This window comes from Coregonus clupeaformis, chromosome 7 (genome assembly GCF_020615455.1).
Source record: "Coregonus clupeaformis isolate EN_2021a chromosome 7, ASM2061545v1, whole genome shotgun sequence".
Classification (NCBI taxonomy): Eukaryota; Metazoa; Chordata; class Actinopteri; order Salmoniformes; family Salmonidae; genus Coregonus; species Coregonus clupeaformis.
Genome location: NC_059198.1, coordinates 32296716 through 32320846, shown reverse-complemented (window position 1 = coordinate 32320846; position 24131 = coordinate 32296716). Strand labels below are relative to the sequence as shown.

Below are 24131 nucleotides of genomic sequence, written 5' to 3'. Positions count from 1 at the left end.
GGGCAGTTCGTTTTTTTGTCACTTCAAGCCCAAATATATAATACTTTGACTAAAACGATGACTTATTGACTTAAATCGTTGTGCAACATCATGGGTAAGCTCTGGCCACCATCTTTCAGCTCGAAAAAGTGGATTTTTACTGGTGTGGGCTTTTAAAATAAGGTTGATAAGAAAGAACATTTCACAGTCATAGGAAGTAAAACGTTTTTGGAACCTTTACTGAGAATGTTGTTGTAGTTAAGGATAATTTGGGATCTTCAAGGTATTTTGTATATTTAACAAGATACCTTTTGATGTATCTTTGCCCATCTCTGGCTAGTCCCAAGTATGTTACTGTAATATTCACAGTAACTTGCCTTCAGCTTCCTGTAAGTTACTGTAATTTCAGAGCAACGATACAGTACAATAATGTAAAATTAGCCTACTATACTGTAAGAGAGTAAATGCTATTGTAATCATAATATTGGTATTTTTCTGTAATTACATGGGATTGGCCCAAGTGGGTTGGCTGCTAAGTATTTGTATATTACAGCATATTTATGAATATTCCACTTCTAGAGGACTAAACAAAGGCTTCCAAACTGGCTGTGATTACAGGGCAAAACAGACCAAAAGGACTTGGCAAAACACTCAACCAGTAAAGGTTTAAGAGTTGTTACCACTCTAAACTGTTCCCTATACACGATTAAATTGGTAGGGCACTACTACCACATATCAGTTCAATTGGTACAGCATTCTTACTAACGGGTGCAAAAAATATAGCCACTTACAAGGCACGCATCGAAATATGTTAATGAACCAGCTATTATTTCCCGTCCCACAATTTTTCCACAATGCACCATCATTTACAGAATGCTGCAGTAAATATATAGCAAAACACTACAGTACTTTATTGTTAAATTGTATTGTAATAAAATTACCACAATTGCTGTTGAATAAGTAATTATATATTACAGCATTCCAATTAAAATGTTGTGTTTTATATCACTTGCACTTGTAGAGGCCGTAACAAAGGATTCTAAACTGGCAGTGACTACAGGGCAAAACCGATCAAAAGGACATGGCTAAACACTCAACCATTAAAGATTGGAGACTTGCTGATAACCTGATCTGTCCCCTACACACATTAAATTGTTAAGGAACTACTACCACATTTCAGTTAAATTGGTTCAGCACTCTCACTAATGGGTGCAAAAAATATTGCCTCTTACAAGGCACGCCTCAACATATGTTAATGAGCCAGAAACAACAATACCACGCACCCACTAGTGTTCAAAATAATTTTGGCACTCCAAAAATACGGTATGGTACTGTATTCTGTAGGGTGGTACTTAATTACACAAAATTACTGGCAGCGGCAGTAAATTACTATCAATTTACAGGAAAAGGTTTTTAGATTAAAGAACGTTGGGCCAGTAACCGAAAGGTCGCTGGTTCTAATCCCCGAGCCGACCAGGGGCAAAATATGTTTATGTGCCCTTGAGCAAGGCACTTAACCCTAATTGCTCATGTACGTCACTCTGGATAAGAGCGTCTGCTAAACGTTTTTACTCAGGCCCCCCTTCCAGCATTGGGGAACATCTTGCGCGCGCCACGTCTATTTCTATGGGCACAAGCACTGTTCAGGACACAAACTGTTCGCACCCCTCTTGTTGGCGAACATTTTGCAGGTTTAAAGCTTATTTCCTGCAATTCAGCCCATTTTGTCATGTGGGGCAGAGAACATTTTTCAGTTTTAAAGCTCATTTTGTTGCAATTCTATACATTTTGCCATCTCTAACATGTATTGATGTGATATTTAAGTGATTCAAACATTACAACAAAATCTATGGGCTAAAACACCTAGCTAAAAAATGTTAGCTGGCATGGGCTAGTTGATCTGGACATTTCTGACAAGTTATAAATAGCTGTCTAATGTATGCAATGACTGACATGATGAGGAAAACTGATTATGCACTACACGATTTCGAAATTGTACCTTGTACATTCTACTATTACAACTTTCAAGAGTAAGTTGAAAGCCGGACCGAGTTCCTTACATTTTTTTAATAATAATAATACTTTTTGTTTGTTTGTTTAGCCCTGTGCTAAATGACTAAATAAAATGTTTGCTGAATTACAGTAAATTACTGGTAGCACAGTAGCCAGTAAATTACTGTAGATTTACAGGACAAGGTTTTTAGATTTCCACAATACGGTATGGTACTGTATTCTGTTAGTACAGCATTCTCACTAATGGGTGCAACAAAAATAGCCTCTTACAAGGCACGGCTTAAAATATGTTAAATAGCCAGAGATTATTTCCCCACCCACAACATTTTCCCACAACGCACCATAATTCACAGTATGCTGCTGTAAATATACAGCAAAACAGGTAATACTGTAAAATGTATTATTAATTATATTGTATTAATTGCAATTGCTGTAATTTTACAGCAGGGTAGCGGAATGCCATTGAGGCCCCATAATGCATTGTTCTTTACAGTACTGTACTGTAATATAGAATGATATAGCTAACTGTGTATTTTTTTCAGTAAATTTACAGCAATTTGTTACAGTGTACCTTTCTACCTTCCAACCTACCTGCTTACCTACCTACTTACCTGCCTACCTATCTGTCTACCTACTTGGCTGCCTACCTATCTGTCTACCTACCTACCTGTCTACCTACCTACCTACATGCCTGCCTACCTTCAGCACCTACTTACTGCACAGGAATTCTTCCAAGAAGGTCTTCACTCCACTGGCTGTGGTAGGAGTGCCAGTACGTCAGGACAGGGTTTTATTGCACCGCCACTATGGAGCAAAGTCCAAAGTCCACTATGGAGCACAGTCCAATAGTGGGTCCTTAGACAGACAGCAGAGGTCCTGCTGTGGCTGCCTGCCTCTCTGTCTCTGTCTGTCCGTTTGTCTGTCTGGGCTCCTGCTGCTTCTGGCTATGAGGAACTAGTTAGGGTGTGTAGGCTATCCCCTCTTCCAAAATGAACGTACCCCAGGGCCATCACCATGCGGACCAGTGCCAGGACCTACGCCAGGCCCAGCCTCTGGATCTGTTGTCTTCGGAGGGATCGTTAACATGTAAGTACTGCTACTGACCTGGACTGGTAATCTTGCTGGTACTGTTATTACGGTTGCTGTTACTGACCTGGACTATAACTGTTACTGTTACTGTTCTAGCTGCCTTGGCTAGCATTATGTTTAAGATATAGCTACAAGCTACTAGGTGCCTCTCAGAATGTTTTGTTTGTGACACAAAAGGTGTGATCATATAACCTGATGGTCCAGTCCAGCGTTTTCCAAACTCGGTCCTGGGGACCCGAAGGGGTGCACTTTTAGTGTTTTGCCCTAGCACTACACATATGATTGAAATCATAAAAACTTGAAAATGTGCACCCCTTGCGGGTCCCCAGGACCGGGTTTGGGAAATGCTGGTCCAGCCTGTTTGTGCTTTGGCCAACTCCTCTCTCTGTTCGATGGCATTACAAGGAAAGAAGTGTTGGATACAGCTATACAGTGTAGAACCAGGCTAGTGATCACAGTACTTTGATACATCAGTTGAATGAAGGGTGTGAAGACAGCTTCAGGGAGAGGGAACTTTCTTTAAATCGCCCACTATTTATCAAATATTGACATTGGTGAATTTCCTCTTAATATAATAATTGCCATTGCCAAATGTACTTTGTTATTGTCCAAATCTGTTAGAATAGATGTGTATACTGAATATATCATTCTAAACCATAATAATAACTAACTCCTCTGGGTTAATTCACTAAAAACATGGTCAATATGAATTACGTAAGTGTCATGATAAGACAATTTATAGTTTTAGCCTATTGATCTGAGTGATAAGAACACTGTATATGTAACAAGATGGCTGTTCAGAGGCCGCCACCTCTCATCTACTGAACAATAAACCAGGGCCCGTGTTCATAAAGCGTCTCATAGTAGGAGTGCTGATCTAGGATCAGTTTGGTTTTGCCTTTTAAATCATAATGAATAACAAGGGGGATCAGCACTCCTACTTTGAGATGCTTTGTGAATTTGGACTCAGATTGATGAATAAGTATAAGTACAAGAACTTGACTTGACTACTAACTTAGGCCTAGATTCAACCCGGACCGCAGAAGATCTGCGTTATAGCGTGATTGACATTTAAAGGTAATTTCCGATTGAGCCAACCGACTTATGCAGTGTTTACTGTGATGCGGTCTCCACGAACACGGAAACATGACCTTTATAATCGGATTGAATCTAGCCCTTAGTCAGACCTTGGTCAGCCACCTAATAACAAGCAGACAGATAGAGAGAGGTCTCTTTAATCCCTGCCATTAGCCAATGCATGACACCCCAACACCTTGTGGACCCCAGGAAGAGTAGCTCCTGCATGTGAAACAGCTAATGGGGATCCTAAACAGCTAAACCTTCCCCTCTCCCACTCCCCAGCTCAGGAGCTGAAGACAGAGCCAGAGACCAGGCCAGATCAGGCTGAGGGCTGTCCAGTCTGTGGAGACATAGTGTCTGGCTACCACTATGGACTGCTCACCTGCGAGAGCTGCAAGGTACTGTAGGCCCAGCTTGATCGATGACACACTTGTTTTCAATGACACACTTGTTTTCGATGACATACTTGTTTCAAATAGTGATGATTTTGTTGACTGTTACATTGAGCCTGCCTGGAGTGGCAGATGGGATGTGGGGTTTTTTCCTAACTTTTGGGACTATTTAATTTATTATATTACACCAGGCCAGCTCAGTCAACCAAGACTATTTGGTCTGCTCTATCGTAGATCTAATTGATTTCATTGTTTCCTTAGAGACATACCAAGGCACAGAAACAGCATCCTAGTATCAGCTTGATTGAGCTCTCTCTGTCTCTCTCTCTCCACATACACCCACCTCTCCCCCCTCTCTCCCTCACCCCCTCTCTCTCTCCGCCTCCCTCTCTATCTGCAGGGTTTCTTCAAGCGTTCGGTGCAGAACAACAAGCGTTACACCTGTGTAGAAAGACAGAGCTGTCCCATGAACCCCTCCCAGAGGAAACGCTGCCCCTACTGCCGCTTTCAGAAGTGCCTGGCCGTGGGCATGAAGAGAGAGGGTACAGCACACACACACACACACACACACACACACTCACATGTGCCTGTGCACACACACATAATTAAACCAAATGCATTAACACACACTCAAACACATGCATACACACAAAATAATCAACGTGGGTCCTCAAAACAATACTTGAGACCCAGCACAAGGCCAGACCTGTGGGACTCAGAACCATATAAAGCAGGGATGGGCAACTGGTGGGCCACTTTTGAAGGTCCTCTGATCAATTCCCCCCAAAAAGGGAGGGGGGTATGGATGTGGATATGCAGACCCGTGAGCAACTGTGGCCCCTCATGATGAGTTCAGATTTCTGTGGCCCCCACCCCCATCAAAGTTGCCCATCCCTGATATACAGTATACAGGTAACTGCCAAAATAAAGGACACCAATATAAAGTGTCTTAATAGGGTGTTGGGCCACCACGATCCAGAGAAGCTTCAATGCACCTTGGCATAGATTCTACAAGTGTCTGGAATTCTATTGGAGGGATGCGACACTTCTTCCATGCGAAATTCCATCATTTGGTGTTTTGTTGATGGTGGTGGAAAACGCTGTCTCAGACGGCGCTCCAGAATCTCCCATAAGTGTTTAATTGGGTTGAGATCTGGTGACTGAGAAGGCCATGGCATATGGTTTACAAATTTCATGCTCATCAAACCATTCAGTGACCACTCGTGGCCTGTGGGTGGGGGCATTGTCATCCTATGGGGGCATAGCCATGGTAGCCAAAGTACTGGCCAAAATAATGGCCTGCCCAGCATTATTATATATTACCCGAAGCATGATGGGATGTTAATTGCTTAATTAATTAATTCAGGAATCACAGCTGTGTGAAAGCACCTGCTTTCAATATACAGTGGGGAAAAAAAGTATTTAGTCAGCCACCAATTGTGCAAGTTCTCCCACTTAAAAAGATGAGAGAGGCCTGTAATTTTCATCATAGGTACACGTCAACTATGACAGACAAAATCAGGAAAAAAAATCCAGAAAATCACATTGTATGATTTTTAATGAATTTATTTGCAAATTATGGTGGAAAATAAGTATTTGGTCAATAACAAAAGTTTCTCAATACTTTGTTATATACCCTTTGTTGGCAATGACACAGGTCAAACGTTTTCTGTAAGTCTTCACAAGGTTTTCACACACTGTTGCTGGTATTTTGGCCCATTCCTCCATACAGATCTCCTCTAGAGCAGTGATGTTTTGGGGCTGTCGCTGGCCAACACGGACTTTCAACTCCCCTCCAAAGATTTTCTATGGGGTTGAGATCTGGAGACTGGCTAGGCCATTCCAGGACCTTGAAATGCTTCTTACGAAGCCACTCCTTCGTTGCCCGGGCGGTGTGTTTGGGATCATTGTCATACTGAAAGACCCAGCCACGTTTCATCTTCAATGCCCTTGCTGATGGAAGGAGGTTTTCACTCAAAATCTCACGATACATGGCCCCATTCATTCTTTCCTTTACACGAATCAGTCGTCCTGGTCCCTTTGCAGAAAAACAGCCCCAAAGCATGATGTTTCCACCCCCATGCTTCACAGTAGGTATGGTGTTCTTTGGATGCAACTCAGCATTCTTTGTCCTCCAAACACGACGAGTTGAGTTTTTACCAAAAAGTTATATTTTGGTTTCATCTGACCATATGACATTCTCCCAATCCTCTTCTGGATCATCCAAATGCACTCTAGCACGGGCCTGGACATGTACTGGCTTAAGCAGGGGGACACGTCTGGCACTGCAGGATTTAAGTCCCTGGCGGCATAGTGTGTTACTGATGGTAGGCTTTGTTACTTTGGTCCCAGCTCTCTGCAGGTCATTCACTAGGTCCCCCCGTGTGGTTCTGGGATTTTTGCTCACCGGTCTTGTGATAATTTTGACCCCACGGGGTGAGATCTTTCGTGGAGCCCCAGATCGAGGGAGATTATCAGTGGTCTTGTATGCCTTCCATTTCCTAATAATTGCTCCCACAGTTGATTTCTTCAAACCAAGCTGCTTACCTATTGCAGATTCAGTCTTCCCAGCCTGGTGCAGATCTACAATATTGTTTCTGGTGTCCTTTGACAGCTCTTTGGTCTTGGCCATAGTGGAGTTTGGAGTGTGACTGTTTGAGCTTGTGGGCAGGTGTCTTTTATACTGATAACAAGTTCAAACAGGTGCCATTAATACAGGTAACGAGTGGAGGACAGAGGAGCCTCTTAAAGAAGAAGTTAAAGGTCTGTGAGAGCCAGAAATCTTGCTTGTTTGTAGGTGACCAAATACTTATTTTCCACCATAATTTGCAAATAAATTCATTAAAAATCCTACTATGTGATTTTCTGGAATTTTTTTCCTCAATTTGTCTGTCATAGTTGACGTGTACCTATGATGAAAATTACAGGCCTCTCTCATCTTTTTAAGTGGGAGAACTTGCACAATTGGTGGCTGACAATACTTTTTTTCCCCACTGTACTTTGTATCATGTACTGAAGTGTTTCCATTATTTTGGCAATTACCTGTATGTAGTATATGGCTCTGGTGTACCTGTGGAAATCTCCTCTGTGCTCGCTTGTACAATGCCTTACCTCTCCTTCCATTGACACCCTTCCATGTTGTTCCCTCATATGACTAATCTGTGGACTCATAAACCAGAACTGACCCAGATACTGTACACTAAAACATGCTAACATCAGACCTGGGATCAAGTAGTATTGGTTTGTCTTTATTTACATTACATTTTAGTCATTTAGCAGACGCTCTTATCCAGAGCGACTTACAGTTAGTGAGTGCATTCATTTTTCATATTGGCCCCCCGTGGGAATTTTCAAATAATTTTGCTGAGTTTGATTGAGCTTACCTGGCAGTGCTGGCACAATGGGTGTAGGAACCATTAGAATAGTCCCCGAACAAATGCAAACCCTGGCAGGATTGTTACTCCTGTTACTCTCTCTTTATTTGTTATAGTGTCAATACACTCATATGTAACTTTGTCTTCCTCGTTTAAATATAGTTTCAATGTACTCATGTTACTCTCTCTTTATTATAGTGTCAGTATACTCATACCTGTACTGTATGTTACTCTCTGGTCCTACAGCGGTAAGGGCAGACCGAATGAGAGGTGGCCGGAACAAGTTTGGCCCTCTGTATCGACGAGACAGGCAGATGAAACAGCAGAGATGGGTCTACCACCACCAGCAGCACAACACCACCCCCTACAGTATCAAACTGGAAAGTGCACAAACACACCAGCCTTCCGTTTCAAACATTCACCTGATGTCCAGTCACACATCGGCACCCCTGCCCTCTGGCAATTTCCACCAATCGCAGGCCTACCCCTCCAATATGGGCCATTCGGAGCTCCCCCCCATGCTTCTGGACTGCACCATGAACCGGGACAGGGGGGCTCTAGCTCCTCCTCTGTCCCTGGCTTACCCTGGACTGTACCACCGTTCCTTCCATGTAGGGGGATCAGGATACCCCCAGGAGAAAAGTGAGATGATGCCTTACAGCTACGGCCCAGCACCTCCAACCCCGCCCATACCTAACGGGTTACTCACCCCACTCACCACGCCCACAACCACCCCGAGCTCCACTCCAAGCTCCACCGCGATCCAAACCTCCATATTGACTGCTCCCACACCTAGCTTCCTGGCCCAGCTTCTGGAGGGTGAGCCAGATGAGAGCCAGGTGTGTGCCAAGGTGCTGGCCAGCCTACAGAGAGAGCAGGCAAGCCGCGGGAAACACGACCACCTCAACACCTTCAGTATCATGTGTAAAATGGCTGACCAGACTCTGTTCGGGCTTGTGGAATGGGCCAGGAACAGTATTCTCTTCAAGGAGCTCAAGGTCATACACACACACATAAAAAAAAAATCCTCATAGAAAACAATGGGACGTTTTCAATTCACTTCCTGAATCGACTGCATTGAGGATACTGACCTGTGTGTGGTCCTGGTGGTGGCTCCTTTAGGTGGAGGACCAGATGGTGCTGCTGCAGAGCTGTTGGAGTGAGCTGCTGGTGCTGGATCACCTGTGTCGACAGGTGGCCTACAGCAGAGAAAGCTGCATCTATCTGGTCACAGGACAACAGGTAGCTACCACCTCCAATCACTGTCCTCCTCCTCCTCCTTGTAGTCAACCTTGTACTTGTCCTCATGTTCGTCCTCTTCCTCTTCCTCACCCTTTCCTCCTCACACTTTCCATCTCCTCCTCCTCCTTCTCGATCAGCTCATACTATAATGTATTGCCTAAATAACACTATAGGGCCGAAACTCTAGTTTGAAGAGTCTGAACGTCCTGTGAAGTCTGAATAGTGTGAGAGGAAGGCTCCACACCACTCTCTCACTTGAGTATCTTACCTAGTTATTTTCAGATTATCTAGTTTTGCTCTTTTGTAGCTTTGGCAACTATGTGTGTGTTTTCTATCCCAGCTTGTTCCTCTTCCTGTAGGCTTTACAGACGCTCCACAGCCCTTGGCTGCAACCCTTCTAATTTAGTGTACCCTGCACACACAACTCATGTGGAATTCCTGGTCTCTGGCAACGTTTGGAACTGCTGATCTGCAGTCAAGGATACCGAGTTCATCTCAGCCTATGCTGCCCTTCAGTCCCTTTACTTTTTGGCCCTGATGGAGACATGGATCACCCCAGAAAACACTGCTACAGCTGCTCTCTCTTCTTCTCATTTGAATTCATGCTGTCACTGTCACTTGTCCACTCAAGCTTAACATTGTTGTCATCTATCGCCCACCAGGTGCCCTTAGAGAGTTCCTCCATCCTGACGATGGCTCACCGCTGTTCGTATTTGCCGACTTCAACCTTGCGACGTCTGCCTTTGATTAATTTCTTTCCAACTTATTTTCCCTCCTTGCCTCTTTTGACCTCACCCTTTCTCAGTCCCCTCCCACTCACAAGGCAGGCAATACGGTTGACCTCATCTTTACTAGAGGCTGTTCGCCTACTAATCTCACTGCAACCCCCTCCAAGTCTCTGATCACTACTTTGTTTCCTTTTCTGTCTCCATTTCCTCCAGCCCTAGTCACTCAGTCCCTACTCAGATGGTCATGCACTGTTGCAATCTTTGCTCTCTCGCTCCCACTACTTTCTCCTCTTGATGTGGAAAATAATCACTATACTTTATTGAAAATGAAAGTTCTTCCAGAGTTTTTGTAGAATCAAGATTTACTTTATTACAATTCAACAAAGCCGGGCTGGTCTTCAGAGTAGCCTTCCTTCTCTCTCTCTGCTCCCCGTCTATATAGTCCCATTCACATCCCTTCTAGCTCAAAACCCCTCCCTCTTCAGTTTCCCGCTCTCTATCGCTCCGCCCACTCCCTTTGTCTATGATGGTGGCTAAATTAAACTTTTATTCAGTTCAGAATCAATAGTAATACAATCAATCAATCCCTTATCTTGCAAAAACACTCATGTTTAGTTTAAACTCTGTTCAACCCCAGCTCTCCCGAGCTTGACCTGAAGATTGATTGTTGGACATGACAGGTTCAAACGTAATCTTTCAAACATACCCAAACCTACTCCTCTTCCCTCCCGTCATGCTGTAATTACTCATGACTAGTCTAAACGCTGTTCAACTTTGGCTCCGCTCTCAGAACCTTTGTTTGAGGAGAGATGCATTAGGCAACAGTCTGGATTCAGTCTCTGATAAGGTAAGACAGCCATGGATTAGGTAAGAGCAAGCAATTCGACCCTAGGTCAGATCCCCATTTCACACATACACAAGCCCAGTGAAAGGAACCATTCTTAGTTCTTGTCTAGCAACAGAGACGTCCGTGATTTAACGTTGTTTAGCACATAGTTCACTAAATAATCCCCCTCACTCTTCTGTCCTATCATTTCTCCCTTCTGCTAAATCCTTATCCCTCCTGTCTCCTGATTCTGCCTCTTCAGCCCTACTCTCCCCCCTTTCTGCATCCTATGACTCGCACTGTCCCTTTTCCTCCCGGTTGGCTCGGCCTTCCCTTTCTGCTCCCTGGTTGAGTGACTCATTGCAAGCTTACAGAACAGGGCTGCGGGCAGCTCAGCGAAAATGGAGGAAAACTAAACTTCCAGAGGACCTATCATCCTTCCACTCCCTCCTCTCTACCTTCTCTTCCTCTCTATCCGCTGCTAAAGCCACTTTCTATCACTCTAAATGTAAAGCTTCTGCCGCTAACCCTAGGAAACTATTTTCCACCTTCTCCTCCCTCGTTAATCCTCCACCCCCTCCATTTTCCCTCTCTGCAGACGACTCTGTGAACCACTTTGAAAAGAACGTTGAAGACATCCGCTCCTCATTCACTCAGCCTATTGAGTCCACAGATGAAATCCTGTGACTAGTGAGGTCCGGCCGCCCGACAACCTGCCCGCTCGACCCTCTCCCCTCCTCCCTTCTCCAGACCATCTCTGGACACCTTCTCCCATTTCTCACTTCCCTCATCAACTCATCCCTGACCACAAGATGCTTCCCCTCTGACTTCAACATGGCCTGTGTCACTCTCTTCCTCAAGAAACCAACACTTCAAATCAAATCAAATTACATTTTATTTTCCACATGCGCCGAATACAACAGGTGTAGACCTTACAGTGAAATGCTTACTTACAAGCCCTTAACCAACAATGCTGTTTTAAGAAAAATAAGTGTTAAGGAAAAAAATAGATAAGGAAAAAATAGCAAATAACAAATAATTAAAGAGCAGCAGTAAAATTAAATAACAGTAGGGAGGCTATATACAGGGGGTACCGGTACAGAGTCACTTGACTCCTCTGACGTCAAAAATTACAGACTGGTATCCCTTCTTTCTTTTCATTCCAAAACACTTGAGGGTGCCGTCTCTGACCAACTCTCTCATAATTATCTTTTTGAACCTAACCAGTCAGGCTTCAAGACGGGTCACTCAACCAAGACTGCTCTTCTCTGTGTCACGGAGGCTCTCCGCACTGTCAAAGCTAAATCTCTATCCTCTGTTCTCATCCTCCTATATCTATCCGTTACCTTCAACACCGTGAACCATCATATGCTCCTCTCCACCCTCTCAGGGCTGGGCGTCTCAGGCTCTGCACACTCTTGGATTGCATCCTACCTGGCAGGCCGCTCGTACCAGGTGACGTGGAGAGGATCTGTGTCTGCACCACTTACTCTTATGACTGGTGTCCCCCAGGGCTCGGTTCTATGCCCTCTCCTCTTCTCTCTATACACCAAGTCACTCGGCTCCATCATATCCTCACATGGTCTCTACTATCATTGCTAGGTGGATGACACTCAACTACTTTTCTCCTTTCCCCCTTCTGACAATCAGGTGGCAACAACCGTCTCTGTGTGCCTGGCAGATATCTCAGTTTGGATGTCGGCCCACCACCTCAAGCTCAACCTCAACAAGACGGAGCTGATCTTCCTCCCGGCGAAGGCCTGCCCGCTAAAAGACCTCTCCATCACGGTTGACCACTCCACGGTGTCCCCCTCCCAGAGTGCAAAGAACCTTGGCGTGACCCTGGACAACACCCTGTCGTTCTCTGGAAACATCAAAGCAGTGACTCGCTCCTACAGGTCCTAATCCAGGGACTTGTCATCTCTCATCTGGACTACTGCAACTCGCTGTTGGCTGGGCTCCCCGCTTGTGCTATCAAACCCCTGCAACTTATCCAGAACGCTGCAGCCAGCCTGGTGTTCAACCTTCCCAAGTTCTCCCATGTCACCCCGCTCCTCCGCACACTCAAATGGCTTCCAGTCGAAGCTCGCATCCACTACAAGACCATGGTACTTGCCCCCACCCCCCCAAAACAATAGTGCCTTTTATGAACTAACACTCGCACTTTACTCACATTTTTTTTCTTACTAGCTCTGACTTTGCTGACAGCTACATTATTGAGGAAAATGTACTTACTATGACGGTGATATGTGGTTGTCCTACCTAGCGATCTTAAGATGAATGCACTAACTGTAAGTCGCTCTGTCACACAACACAATGCCACAGATGCCTCAAGTTTTGAGGGAGTGTGCAATTGGTATGCTGACTACAGGAATGTCCACCAGAGCTGTTGCCCAATAATTTTAATTTAATATGCTGCCTCCAACAACATTTTAGAGAATTTGTCAGTACGTCCAACTGGCCTCACAACCGCAGACCACGTGTATGCCATTGTGTGGGCGAGCGGTTTGCTGATGTCAACGTTGTGAACAGAGTGCTCCATGGTGGCGGTGGGGTTATGGTATGGGCAGGCGTAAGCTATGAACAACGAACACATTTTAATTTTATTGATGGCAATTTGAATGCATAGAGATGCCGTGATGAGATCCTGAGGCCCATTGTTGTGCCATTCATCCGCCACCATCACCTCATGTTTCAGCATGATAATGCGAGGTCCCATGTCGCAAGGATCTGTACACAGTTCCTGGAAGCTGAAAATGTCCCAGTTCTTCCATGGCCTGCATACTCACCAGACATGTCACCCATTGCGCATATTTGGAATGCTCCGGATCGACATATACGACAGCGAGTTCCCGCCAATACCCAGCAGCCATTGAAGAGGAGTGGGACAACATTCCACAGCCCACAATCAACAGCCTGATCAACTCTATGCGAAGGAGATGTGTCGTGCTGCATGAGGAAAATGGTGGTCACACCAGATACTGACTGGTTTTCTGATCCACACCCTTACCTTTTTTTAAGGTATCTGTGAACAACAGTCACGTGAAATCCATAGATTAGGGCCTAATGAATTTATTTATATTGAGCGAGTTCCTTATATGAACTGTAACTCAGTAAAATCTTTAAAATTGTTGCAGGTTGCGTTTATATTTTTGTTCAGTATAGAGAGAGAGAGGGTCATACACACACAAATCTGGATAGTCTAAAAGTGAATAGTCTGAAAGTCGTAAATTGTTTTAAAGTTTTGAATAGTCTGGAAGCTGTCAAGTCTGGAAGTCCTATAAGGTCCTAAATAGTCCTGTCTCTCTGATGCAGATTGAGGTGTCGAACATCCTGACCCAGGCAGGGGTCACTTTGACCAGTCTGGTGTCAAGGACTCAGGACCTGGTGGTCAAACTCAAGGCCCTCCACCTGGACACACAGGAGTTTGTGTGCCTCAAATACCTGGTCCTCTTCAACCCTGGTGAGTGAGTCCTCCTGTCCTACACTGAATGTTACTTTGCTCTGATGTACCACTGCTGTAGGTCACTGGTTCTGGTTTTGGTCCCTGGTTGACTGATTCTCAGCCAAGGGATCTCCACTGGAAACAGACAACTTGATTGGGTTTTGTATTAGACAATCTCATAGTAGACACTTCCCAATTGTTTGATAGTCAAATAATCAAACTGTCTCTGCCTTTCTTTTCCACACTGCAGACGTGAAGTCCGTTTGGATAGTCCCCTACAGATGGTTTATAGATATTCAACTAACTATCCATTAGCTATGCACTAACTATCCACTAACTGTCTCTACCTGTCCCTCTTGACCCTGCAGACGTGAAGTCGGTGCAGGACCGCCGGCAGGTGGAGCGGACCCAGGAAAGGGTGAACCGCACCCTGATGGACCACACCCTCTACACCCACCCGGGTCACTCCGACAAGTTTGGCCAACTGCTGCTACGGCTTCCTGAGATTCGCAGCATCAGCCTGCAGATGGAGGAGTATCTGTACCAGCGCCACCTACTGGGCGATCTGCCCTGCAACTCATTGCTCACAGAGATGCTGCACGCTAAACACAGCTGAATACCACCTTGCCTTGCTAACAGAGATGCTGAACACAGTTGAACAACACCCTGGGCTTGTCCCAAATGGCAGCCTATTCCCTACATGGTGTACTACCTTTAACCAGGGCCCATAGAGCTCTGATCAAAAGTAGTGCACTATATAGTGAACAGGGTGCCATTTGGGACGCACACCCTGCTCCACTCACAGAGATGCTGATTGCTATGCACAGCTGAACAACTACCTGCTGGACTAGGCTGGTGGGCTCCCTCTCTTCACCTGGGTTGTGTTCATTTGGCACAGGGAGAGGCTACTTTTTGTATTCCATTGTAAAACATTTTTGCCAAGGTGTAGCATGATGAACACGACATTGTCCCTAAACACAGATCTAAGATTTTCAAAAGTTATCTATCTGGGTTTCTCCTATCGAATAGGATTAAATGCATAGAAATAGAATGAATAAAACTGACAAATCATTGACTTGAATGGGGACTCCCGTTCTATATATTCTTTCTATGCATTTAATCCTATCCGATAGCTGAAATCCATTTTTGAAAAGTTGTGCCCAGATGACCCGACCCCCATTCCTAACCATAACCATTAAGGGGATAAGACATTAACATCTGATCCAGGATCTGTGGTTAGTAACAACATCCATCTACTTTGTGTGCTTCCTCCCAAGTAATCATTACCGGTTATTCAGATCAGTATTACATTATTCAAACTCATCTCTAAATTATCATTTGTTTGAAACCCTGAGTTAACTAGTCAGTATTCAGTCAGATGGGAGTAGGAACCAAAACACTGCCATTTGCTCTCTCCTCTTCTCCTGTACACCCATTATGCAGACGACATATACATCACATTGTCTTGTCAAATGATGTTTATCAGTTTTGTTTTCTGTCAGATAAAACCTGGAGTAAATTATGTCATCCCTTTACCACTGCTGCTACTAGTCGGTAGTAGTTCAGTTACGTTCCCTTTCTTGGACAGGGGGATGATAGCGGACATCTTGAAGCAGGTGGGGATAGAGGCCTGAGCTAGAGAGAGATTGAACATGTCAGAACACAACAGCCAGCTGGTCTGCACATGCTCTGAGGGCACGGCTAGGGATGCCGTCTGAGCCGGAATCCTTGTGAGGGTTAAAACGTTTAAATGACTTCCATACGTCCTCCGTGGAGACTGTGTGTGTAGCCACGTTGTCTCCTCGGCAGCTAAGGGTCACTGTGCTGACTCTTGAGAAAATGCTGTTTAACTCAGCCGGTAGGGCGGCGTAGGTGTCCATGACATTGCTGGCTTTCTTTTTGTAGTCTGTGATCGTTAGGAGCTTCTACCACATATGCCTTGTGTCCGACCCCTGAATTCCTCCTCCTCTTTGTCTCTATACTTGTGTTCCACCATCTTGATCAATCTGTGTAGGTCGTATTTGTACTGTTTTAACCAAACTATTATCCCCGGTGTCACCCTGCCGTGTTTATAAGCAGCATCTTTCTCCTTCAGTTTTCAGACAAGGCTGCTATCAATCCACTGTTTTTGATTCAGGAATATTTTGAAAGACACCATCGGTATGGCATCATCTATGCATTTTTTTATGAATTCGGTGACTGAGTCAACTGGAACATATATTCCAGTCCACATGATCAAAAGTCTTGGAGCATGGATTCTGATTGGTCAGACAAGCGTTGTACAGACCTGACCACCAGAACATCCCTCTTGAGACTGTTTGTAGGCGGGGGAGCAAAATGGAGTCATGGTCAGATTTGCCGAAAGGGAGATGGCCTTCTATCCGTGTCACAGTGTCCCCTGTAGCTCAGTTGGTAGAGCATGGCGCTTGCAACGCCAGGGTTGTGTGTTCGTTTCCCACGGGGGGGGGCAGTATAAAAATGTATGCACTCACTTAACTGTAAGTCGCTCTGGATAAGAGCGTCTGCTAAATGACTAAAATGTAAAATGTCCAGCATAAAACCTCTGCGTTGGACAGTCTGTGTGTTTTTATAGTAATTCGGGAGCACGGTTCTCAAATTACTTTTGTTAAAGTCCCCCGCGACAATGAACGGTCTCCAGTTTGTTCAGGGTCCAATGAAGATCTTTTGAGGTCATTTTTGGTGTCTGCTTGGGGCGGGATGTGCAAAGCCGTGGCGATAATCGATTGGTTATGCCACGTGTTCCAAACTGTATCAGACGTGGCGATATTCGATTGGTTATGCCACGTGTTCCAAACTGTATCAGACGTGGCGATAATCGATTGGTTATGCCACGTGTTCCAAACTGTATCAGACGTGGCGATATTCGATTGGTTATGCCACGTGTTCCAAACTGTATCAGACGTGGCGATATTCAATTGGTTATGCCACGTGTTCCAAACTGTATCAGACGTGGCGATAATCGATTGGTTATGCCACGTGTTCCAAACTGTATCAGACGTGGCGATATTCGATTGGTTATGCCACGTGTTCCAAACTGTATCAGACGTGGCGATATTCGATTGGTTATGCCACGTGTTCCAAACTGTATCAGACGTGTGTGTGTGTGGACTATTCAGAAGGAGTGTGGGTGGGTGTGAAGAGGTATCTAAAAAAATAATAATTAATATATCCATCACATAGCAGTACGTTATTTTTTTGTTTCCACAAGTGCGTTTATTGCCAACTGGGCCCAGGTCGTTGCTGCCCCCACGGGGGGCCAGTATAAAAAATAAAATAAAAAATGTATTCACTAACTGTAAGTCGCTCTGGATAAGAGCGTCTGCTAAATGACTAAAATGTAAATGTAATGTAAATGTACCACAAGACATGTTTGAAATAAACAAGCAGTGGTGTCACGTGCCCCCTCAGATTTGTCCTGAAAAATAAAATAAAATAATCATTTAAATGTTGTTACTTCTCTGTAATACTACACGCCACCTAGCAATTTTATGAAGTTGGCTTTAGCTAGCCCAGATAGGTTCCCTATCTCCCAACCTCATAACTAGCTACCAAGAAGCCATTTCAGGCATCATTCAAGTTAGAGTAGCTAGCTTGTCTAACTGAGTTGGCATGCCAGGTTGGTAGACTTAGAAAAGCAAGCAATTACTAAATGTACTGAATAAGATTCACATTCCTTTAATCTTGTACCCAGATTTTTGCAGAGATGCAGAGAAGCATATTTAGTTTCTTTAAAAAAAGAACCACCAGTCAGGAGGATACAGACTGCTCAAGAGGTCTATGTATTGATATGGCGAAAAAGCTGTTTCAGGTGTTTGAAAAATGCTAAATTCGCCAACTTGCGGACGGGGGACCTAGCCCACCTCCGAACCACCCCCCTAGTCATCCTCACTCACTTTGTTTCCCCTCAGAATTTTGGGGTGCATGACACCCCTATAAACAAGAATTGTGAAAAGTGGAAGCCTCAAGTGTGTGTGTGTGTGTGTGAGCAAGAATGCGCTCAACCTGTACTTAACATACTTTCATTTCCTCACACTCTTTTTTTGTTGATATGGGCCATAGAGCGTACGAGTTTCAGTTACACACATGGCATTTAGCAAACAGTCTTCATAGCTAGTCACAGTGCAATTCTGCTGATGCTGACAGTGATAGTATGGACTTCAAAAAAATCTAAATGAAATTAGGGGAAAAGAGACTATGAAAAGGAAAGAAATTCTCTCAAACTATAAAAACGTGGAACCGATAGGCAATGTAACTTTAAACAAACAACTTTAAAAAGGTTTTATGAAGCTTTCATAAACACTCTATAAGGCCTCCATACGGTAGATGCTTTAGAAATCATTTATAAGCAAATACCATTCTGTATGCATAAAGGGTGAAAAAAGAGCTATGCCACATTTGGAAAAGCGCTAGATGTTAACGTACAGTGCATTCGGAAAGTATTAAGACCCCTTGACTTGTTCCACATTTTGTTACGTTACAGCCTTATTCTAAAATGGATGAAATAAATATAAATCCTCATCAATCTACACACAATACCCCATAAAGACAATTTGAAAACAGTGTTTTAGAAGTAAAAAACAGAAATACCTTATTTACATAAGGATTCAGACCCTTTGCTATGAGACTCGAAATTGAGCTCAGGTGCATCCTGTTTCCATTGATCATCCTTGAGATGTTTCTACAACTTAATAGGAGTCCACCTGTTGTAAATTGAATAGATTGGACATGATTTGGAAAGGCACACACCTGCCTATATAAGGTCCCACAGTTGACAGTGCATGTCAGAGCAAAAACCAAGCCATGAGGTCGAAGGAATTGTCCGTAGAGCTCCGAGACAGGATTGTGTCGAGGCACAGATCTGGGGAAAGGTACCAACACATTTCTGCAGCATTGAAGGTCCCCAAGAACACAGTGGCCTCCATCATTCTTAAATGGAAGAAGTTTGGAACCACCAAGACTCTTCCTAGAGCTGGCCGCCCAGCCAAACTGAGCAATCAGGGGAGAAGGGCATTGGTCAAGGAGGTGAACAAGAACCCAATGGTCACTCTGACAGAGCTCCAGAGTTCCTCTGTGGAGATTGGAGAACCTTCCAGAAGGACAACCATCTCTGCAGCACTCCACCAATCAGGACTTTATGGTAGAGTGGCCAGACGGAAGCCACTCCTCAGTAAAAGGCACATGACATCCCACTTGGAGTTTGCCAAAAGGCACCTAAAGGACTGACCATGAGAAACCAGATTCTCTGGTCTGATGAAACCAAGATTGAACTCTTTGGCCTGAATGCCAAGCGTCACGTCTGGAGGAAACCTGGCACGGTGGTGGAAGCATGGTGGTGGCAGCATCATGCTGTGTTTTTCAGCGGCAGCGACTGGGAGACTAGTCAGGGCCGAGGGAATGATGAATGGAGCAAAGTACAGAGATATCCTTGATGAAAACCTGCTCCAGAGCGCTCAGGACCTCAGACTGGGGTGAAGGTTCACCTTCCAACAGGACAATGACCCTAAGCACACAAACAAGACAACGCAGGACAAAGGAGATAATCGTGGACTACAGGAAAAAAAAAAAGGACTGAGCACGCCCCCATTCTCATCAACGGGGCTGTAGTGGAACAGGTTGAGAGCTTCAAGTACTTGGTGTCCACATCACCAACAAACTATCATGGTCCAAACACACCAAGACAGTCGTGAAGAGGGCACGACAAAGCCTATTCCCCCTCAGGAGACTGAAAAGATTTGGCATGTGTCCTCAGATCCTCAAAAGGTTATACAGCTGCACCATCAAGAGCATCCTGACTGGTTGCATCACCGCCTGGTATGGCAACTGCTCGGCCTCCGACCGCAAGGCACTACAGAGGGTAGTGTGTACGGCCCAGTACATCACTGGGGCCAAGCTTCCTGCCATCCAGAACCTCTATACCAGGCGGTGTCAGATGAAGGCCCTCAAAATTGTCAAAGACTCCAGCCACCCTAGTCATAGACTGTTCTCTCTGCTACCGCACGGCAAGCGGTACCAGAGCGCCAAGTCTAGGTCCAAAAGGCTTCTCAACAGCTTCTACCCCCAAGCGATAAGACTCCTGAACAGCTAATCATGGCTACCCAGACTATTTGCACTGCCCCCCCCACCCCCACCCCATCCCCCTCTTTTACGCTGCTGCTACTCTGTTTATTATTTATGCATAGTCACTTTAACTCTACCCACATGTACATATTACCTCAATTACCTCGACTAGCCGGTGCCCCCGCACATTGACTCTGCACCGGTACCCCCCCTGTATATAGCCTCCCTACTGTTATTTTACTGCTGCTCTTTAGTTATTTGCTTTTATTCTTATTTTGATTTAGATTTTTTTATGCATTGTTGGTTAAGGGCTTGTAAGTAAGCATTTCACTGTAATGTCTACACCTGTTGTATTCGGCGCATGTGGCAAATACAATTTTATTTTATTTGATTTTGAGGAGTGGCTTCGGGACAAGTTTCTGAATGTCCTTGAGTGGCCCAGCCAGAGCCCGGAATTGAACCCGATCTGGAGACCTGAAAATAGCTGTGCAGCGACGCTCCCCATCCAACCTGACAGAGCTTGAGAGGATCTGCAGAGAAGAATGGGCCTCCACAAATACAGGTGTGCCAAGCCTGTAGCGTCATACCCAAGAAGACTGGAGGATGTAATCGCTGCCAAAGGTGCTTCAACAAAGTACTGAGTAAATGTGATATTTCAGTTTCTTTTTTTTTTTTTATACATTTGCAAAAATTTATAAAAACCTGTTTTTGCTATGTCATTATGGGGTATTGTGTGTAGGTTGATGAGGGGGGAAAAAAACAATCTAATCCATTTTAGAATAAGGCTGTAACGTAACAAAATGTGGAAAAAGTCAAGGGGTCTGAATACTTTTTTTAAATATATAGTACAAATCGGCTTTTAAATGATTTGTGAAGCACCTACTGTATGTAGCCCTATAATGGGTTCATGCAGGCTTTGTTAAGCCTTTAAAGTTGTTCATTTAAGGTGGGTCCAGAAACACTAAGGATGAGCATGACAGAAATTAAAGGGGTAATGGTGATTTTTTTAATGATTTTATTAGCCTGGTCCAGTTACCTGGGATAGATCTGTAATCATGAAAATGTTTGTGAGAGGAACACAAATACTCTGCCCACATCGACACGGTGGTAACAGAGCAAAATAAAAAAAGACAACATAAACGACATGTCGGACATGACTTCTATGAAATGAACATGTGAATCACCACTTTAATGGGAAAAAAAATCAAATACAAATAATAGAATCTTGATACTAAACATCAAATAATCCTTCTAATCTTTACCCAATAAATACACCTTGGGGTTACATGACTGACTGACTGACTGTCTGTCTACAGGAGAATTGCACAGAATCCAGTTATAGTTCGACTATCGCATACGTACTCAACTTTACAAACAGATATACACATTACACCAACACAGTGTCACACAGGTCCATTAATCTCACACTCCTTGCCATACACACCGAACGTACAAACCCATTGTCACGCTTTCATTTCATAAATGCTGCTTTAGAGACAACATTTTTTAAATCAGATCTCCATTTTAAATCTGTCAAAACGACAGGAACGTTTTGTTGTTGTTGTAGGCAGTTTGTGATGTGAAACAGGAGAGATGACAGCTGATTGGCCTACATCAGCTGATGTAATGCTAAATGAAGCCAAGATGAGATCAGAACCCACTAGTGCCTACAGGTTACACCAGAAACAACATGGTTTGTGTTCCAAATGGCACCCTATGGGGTCATGTGGTCTAGGCCTAGGTTTACCCAAAACCCCATATAGTACCACACCATACCCTGCAGAGGGACCGAATTAGGGCTGAAACAGTCCTGATTATCCTTCATTCACAGGTAACATATACTGTGTGTGTGTGTGTGTTTCTCAAATAACACAGTTTGTTCATTTTTGTCCTTCTGGGTTTATTTCTCAGATTGTGGAGAGTTCGCTAAGTCTCTTGTCAGACAGTTTTTCTTCTCTTTCACTCACTGGCCGCTCTTCTCTCAAACACACACACCTCGTTAATGGTAAAGCAGCAGGCTAGCTTATTAATAGTTTAACTTGTTTGTACAAATCATTGTCAAAAATGAAAGTATTCAGCAATAAACAGCATTCATATATATTAAATTGTCATTCATTTTAGTTTCTTTTTTTCTCTTAATGTGAATCCAGGGTAACGCTAAACAGAGTATAAAGTCCTCCTTCATTTTTTCCAGTATCATTCATCAAGATAATCATGTATAACGCTATTTTCATTCCTCCTCTCGTACTGAAATAGGAAATAAAGCAAGGCCGAAGCGATTCACTCAGCACATGTCAAAAGTGGTGTAAAAAAAAACATCCAGATGTCTACAGCTGAAGTAGAGTTGGAGCTGGGCGGAGTCCTTCATAACGCTCTGACTGACAGGCATGGCAGCCCCTCAAGAGTGCTAGAGCCCTCGGTGGACCCGCCCAATACAGTACCTCCCAGTCCTCGACTGGCCAATGACACACCCGGGGGAGCCGAGTGGTTCGGGTGCGCCCTACATTCATGAGAGAGCAGTTTGCTAAGTCTGATTTCTTTCAGCTTGGGTTCTTCTGTTCCGTCTGCACGGAGAGGCAGCAGATGGGAGGAGAAAGAGCCCCGGAATTAAAGAAAAAGAAAGGAGGTCAGATGAAAGAGAGAGAAAAGAGAGAGAAAGAGAGAGGGAGATTGCGAGTCTGTCCCCCCATGTTCTGTTCAGAGGGCTGCGGTAGTGTGTGAGACGTTCCCTCTCATGCTCACCACTGAGTGCTTAAGGTCACAATGGATGACTGTGGACGGGGTTAGTCAAGGGGAGGCAGTGGGAAGGCAGGGGGAGTCAGAGGGAGGTGGGGGAGGCCTGGGGGAGAAGGGAAGGCAGCAGGAGGCTGGGGAGAGGCCCTGGGGCGAGAGGTCCAGTAGGGTTGGAAGAACCCATGTTCATTCCAGTCCTATCACAACATTATTATTATTTGACAATCTAAGTAGATCAGTCTGGGGGGGCAATCAGAGGCCCCTATGGGGTGTAGTGTGTGACAGACAGGGCCCTATGAATGGCTTTAGTAGTAGTGATCATCTGTAGCTGGCCCCCTTGACACATGACATGTACCAATGTCCCCCATACACAGAGCTGATAAGGGTCATATTCATTAGTGCACACCGTAGCAAAACATTTTGCAACGAAAAACGACCCAGGTTGGTCTTAAAGGGGCAGAGACCATCCGGTTGGACAGGCTTAAAGGGGCAGGTGGTTTGTATATGTCTGGCACCAGTGTAATTTATTCCTTTCAGATCCCTCCACTGGTCTACCTGACCAGCCTACTGAACTAAAGCAGTCTCCAAATCAACAGCCAACACTGGACAGCGCCAATATAAGAGAAAGGAGGGGGGAAGAGGGTGGTGGGGGTTGACTGGGGGAGAGGAGGGGCCCCTGATTTACATATGTCTGCGACCTTCCTCCCCCCGCCAACCACCTCCTCCATCATTGAGATGTTCTCGTTATTATTTGGGGGTCCCCAACTTCTTGGGGGTGCCCGGGCGTTTGCTCTGCCACAGGTGCCCGGGGATGGTGAAGGCATCGACGCTCATAGACATGGTCTTGGACGGGATGGTGGTGAACTGTTTGCGGTCCGAGCTATACTTGTAGATGGACTCCACCATGGCGGGGCTGATGACGCGTGGCCCAATGCCCGTGAGGCGCACCATTTCCTCGGTCTCTAGGTTCATGGTGTAGACGGCCCGGAACTGACAACTGGAGTCACGGAAGAGGATGAGAAAGTGGTTGGCCTGGCACTTCTCCATCTCCTGAACCATAGAAGGAGAGGGGAGGTAAAACAATGTTAAAAACGCCTTAACAATGACACAATTCAATACAAATCCACATTTGAAAGAGTGAGAGAGCTTTGG

General features: G+C 44.7%; 2 protein-coding genes across 5 annotated transcripts in view; one reads left to right on the top strand and one right to left on the bottom strand.

Annotated features, from left to right (window-relative positions):
• Nucleotides 1-2829: 2829 nt before the first annotated feature.
• On the top strand, nucleotides 2830-16624 carry LOC121569760 (nuclear receptor subfamily 5 group A member 2-like). Its single transcript, XM_041880937.2, has 7 exons — nucleotides 2830-3078; nucleotides 4444-4559; nucleotides 4954-5095; nucleotides 8174-8925; nucleotides 9050-9169; nucleotides 14039-14186; nucleotides 14537-16624. Exons 1-7 carry the CDS (start codon nucleotides 2982-2984, stop codon nucleotides 14782-14784), a joined length of 1623 nt encoding a protein of 540 aa, XP_041736871.1. The 5' UTR covers nucleotides 2830-2981; the 3' UTR covers nucleotides 14785-16624.
• A 6597-nt stretch (nucleotides 16625-23221) lies between these two features.
• LOC121569759 (calmodulin-regulated spectrin-associated protein 3-like) overlaps nucleotides 23222-24131 on the bottom strand; it is a 37410-nt gene continuing 36500 nt past the window's right edge. For all 4 annotated transcript variants that reach the window (XM_041880932.2, XM_041880934.2, XM_041880933.2 and 1 more), the window contains one exon: nucleotides 23222-24029. In XM_041880932.2, coding sequence (XP_041736866.2) covers nucleotides 23727-24029 — 303 coding nt within the window. In that variant the 3' untranslated portion in view covers nucleotides 23222-23726. The remainder of the gene's footprint in view (nucleotides 24030-24131) is intronic.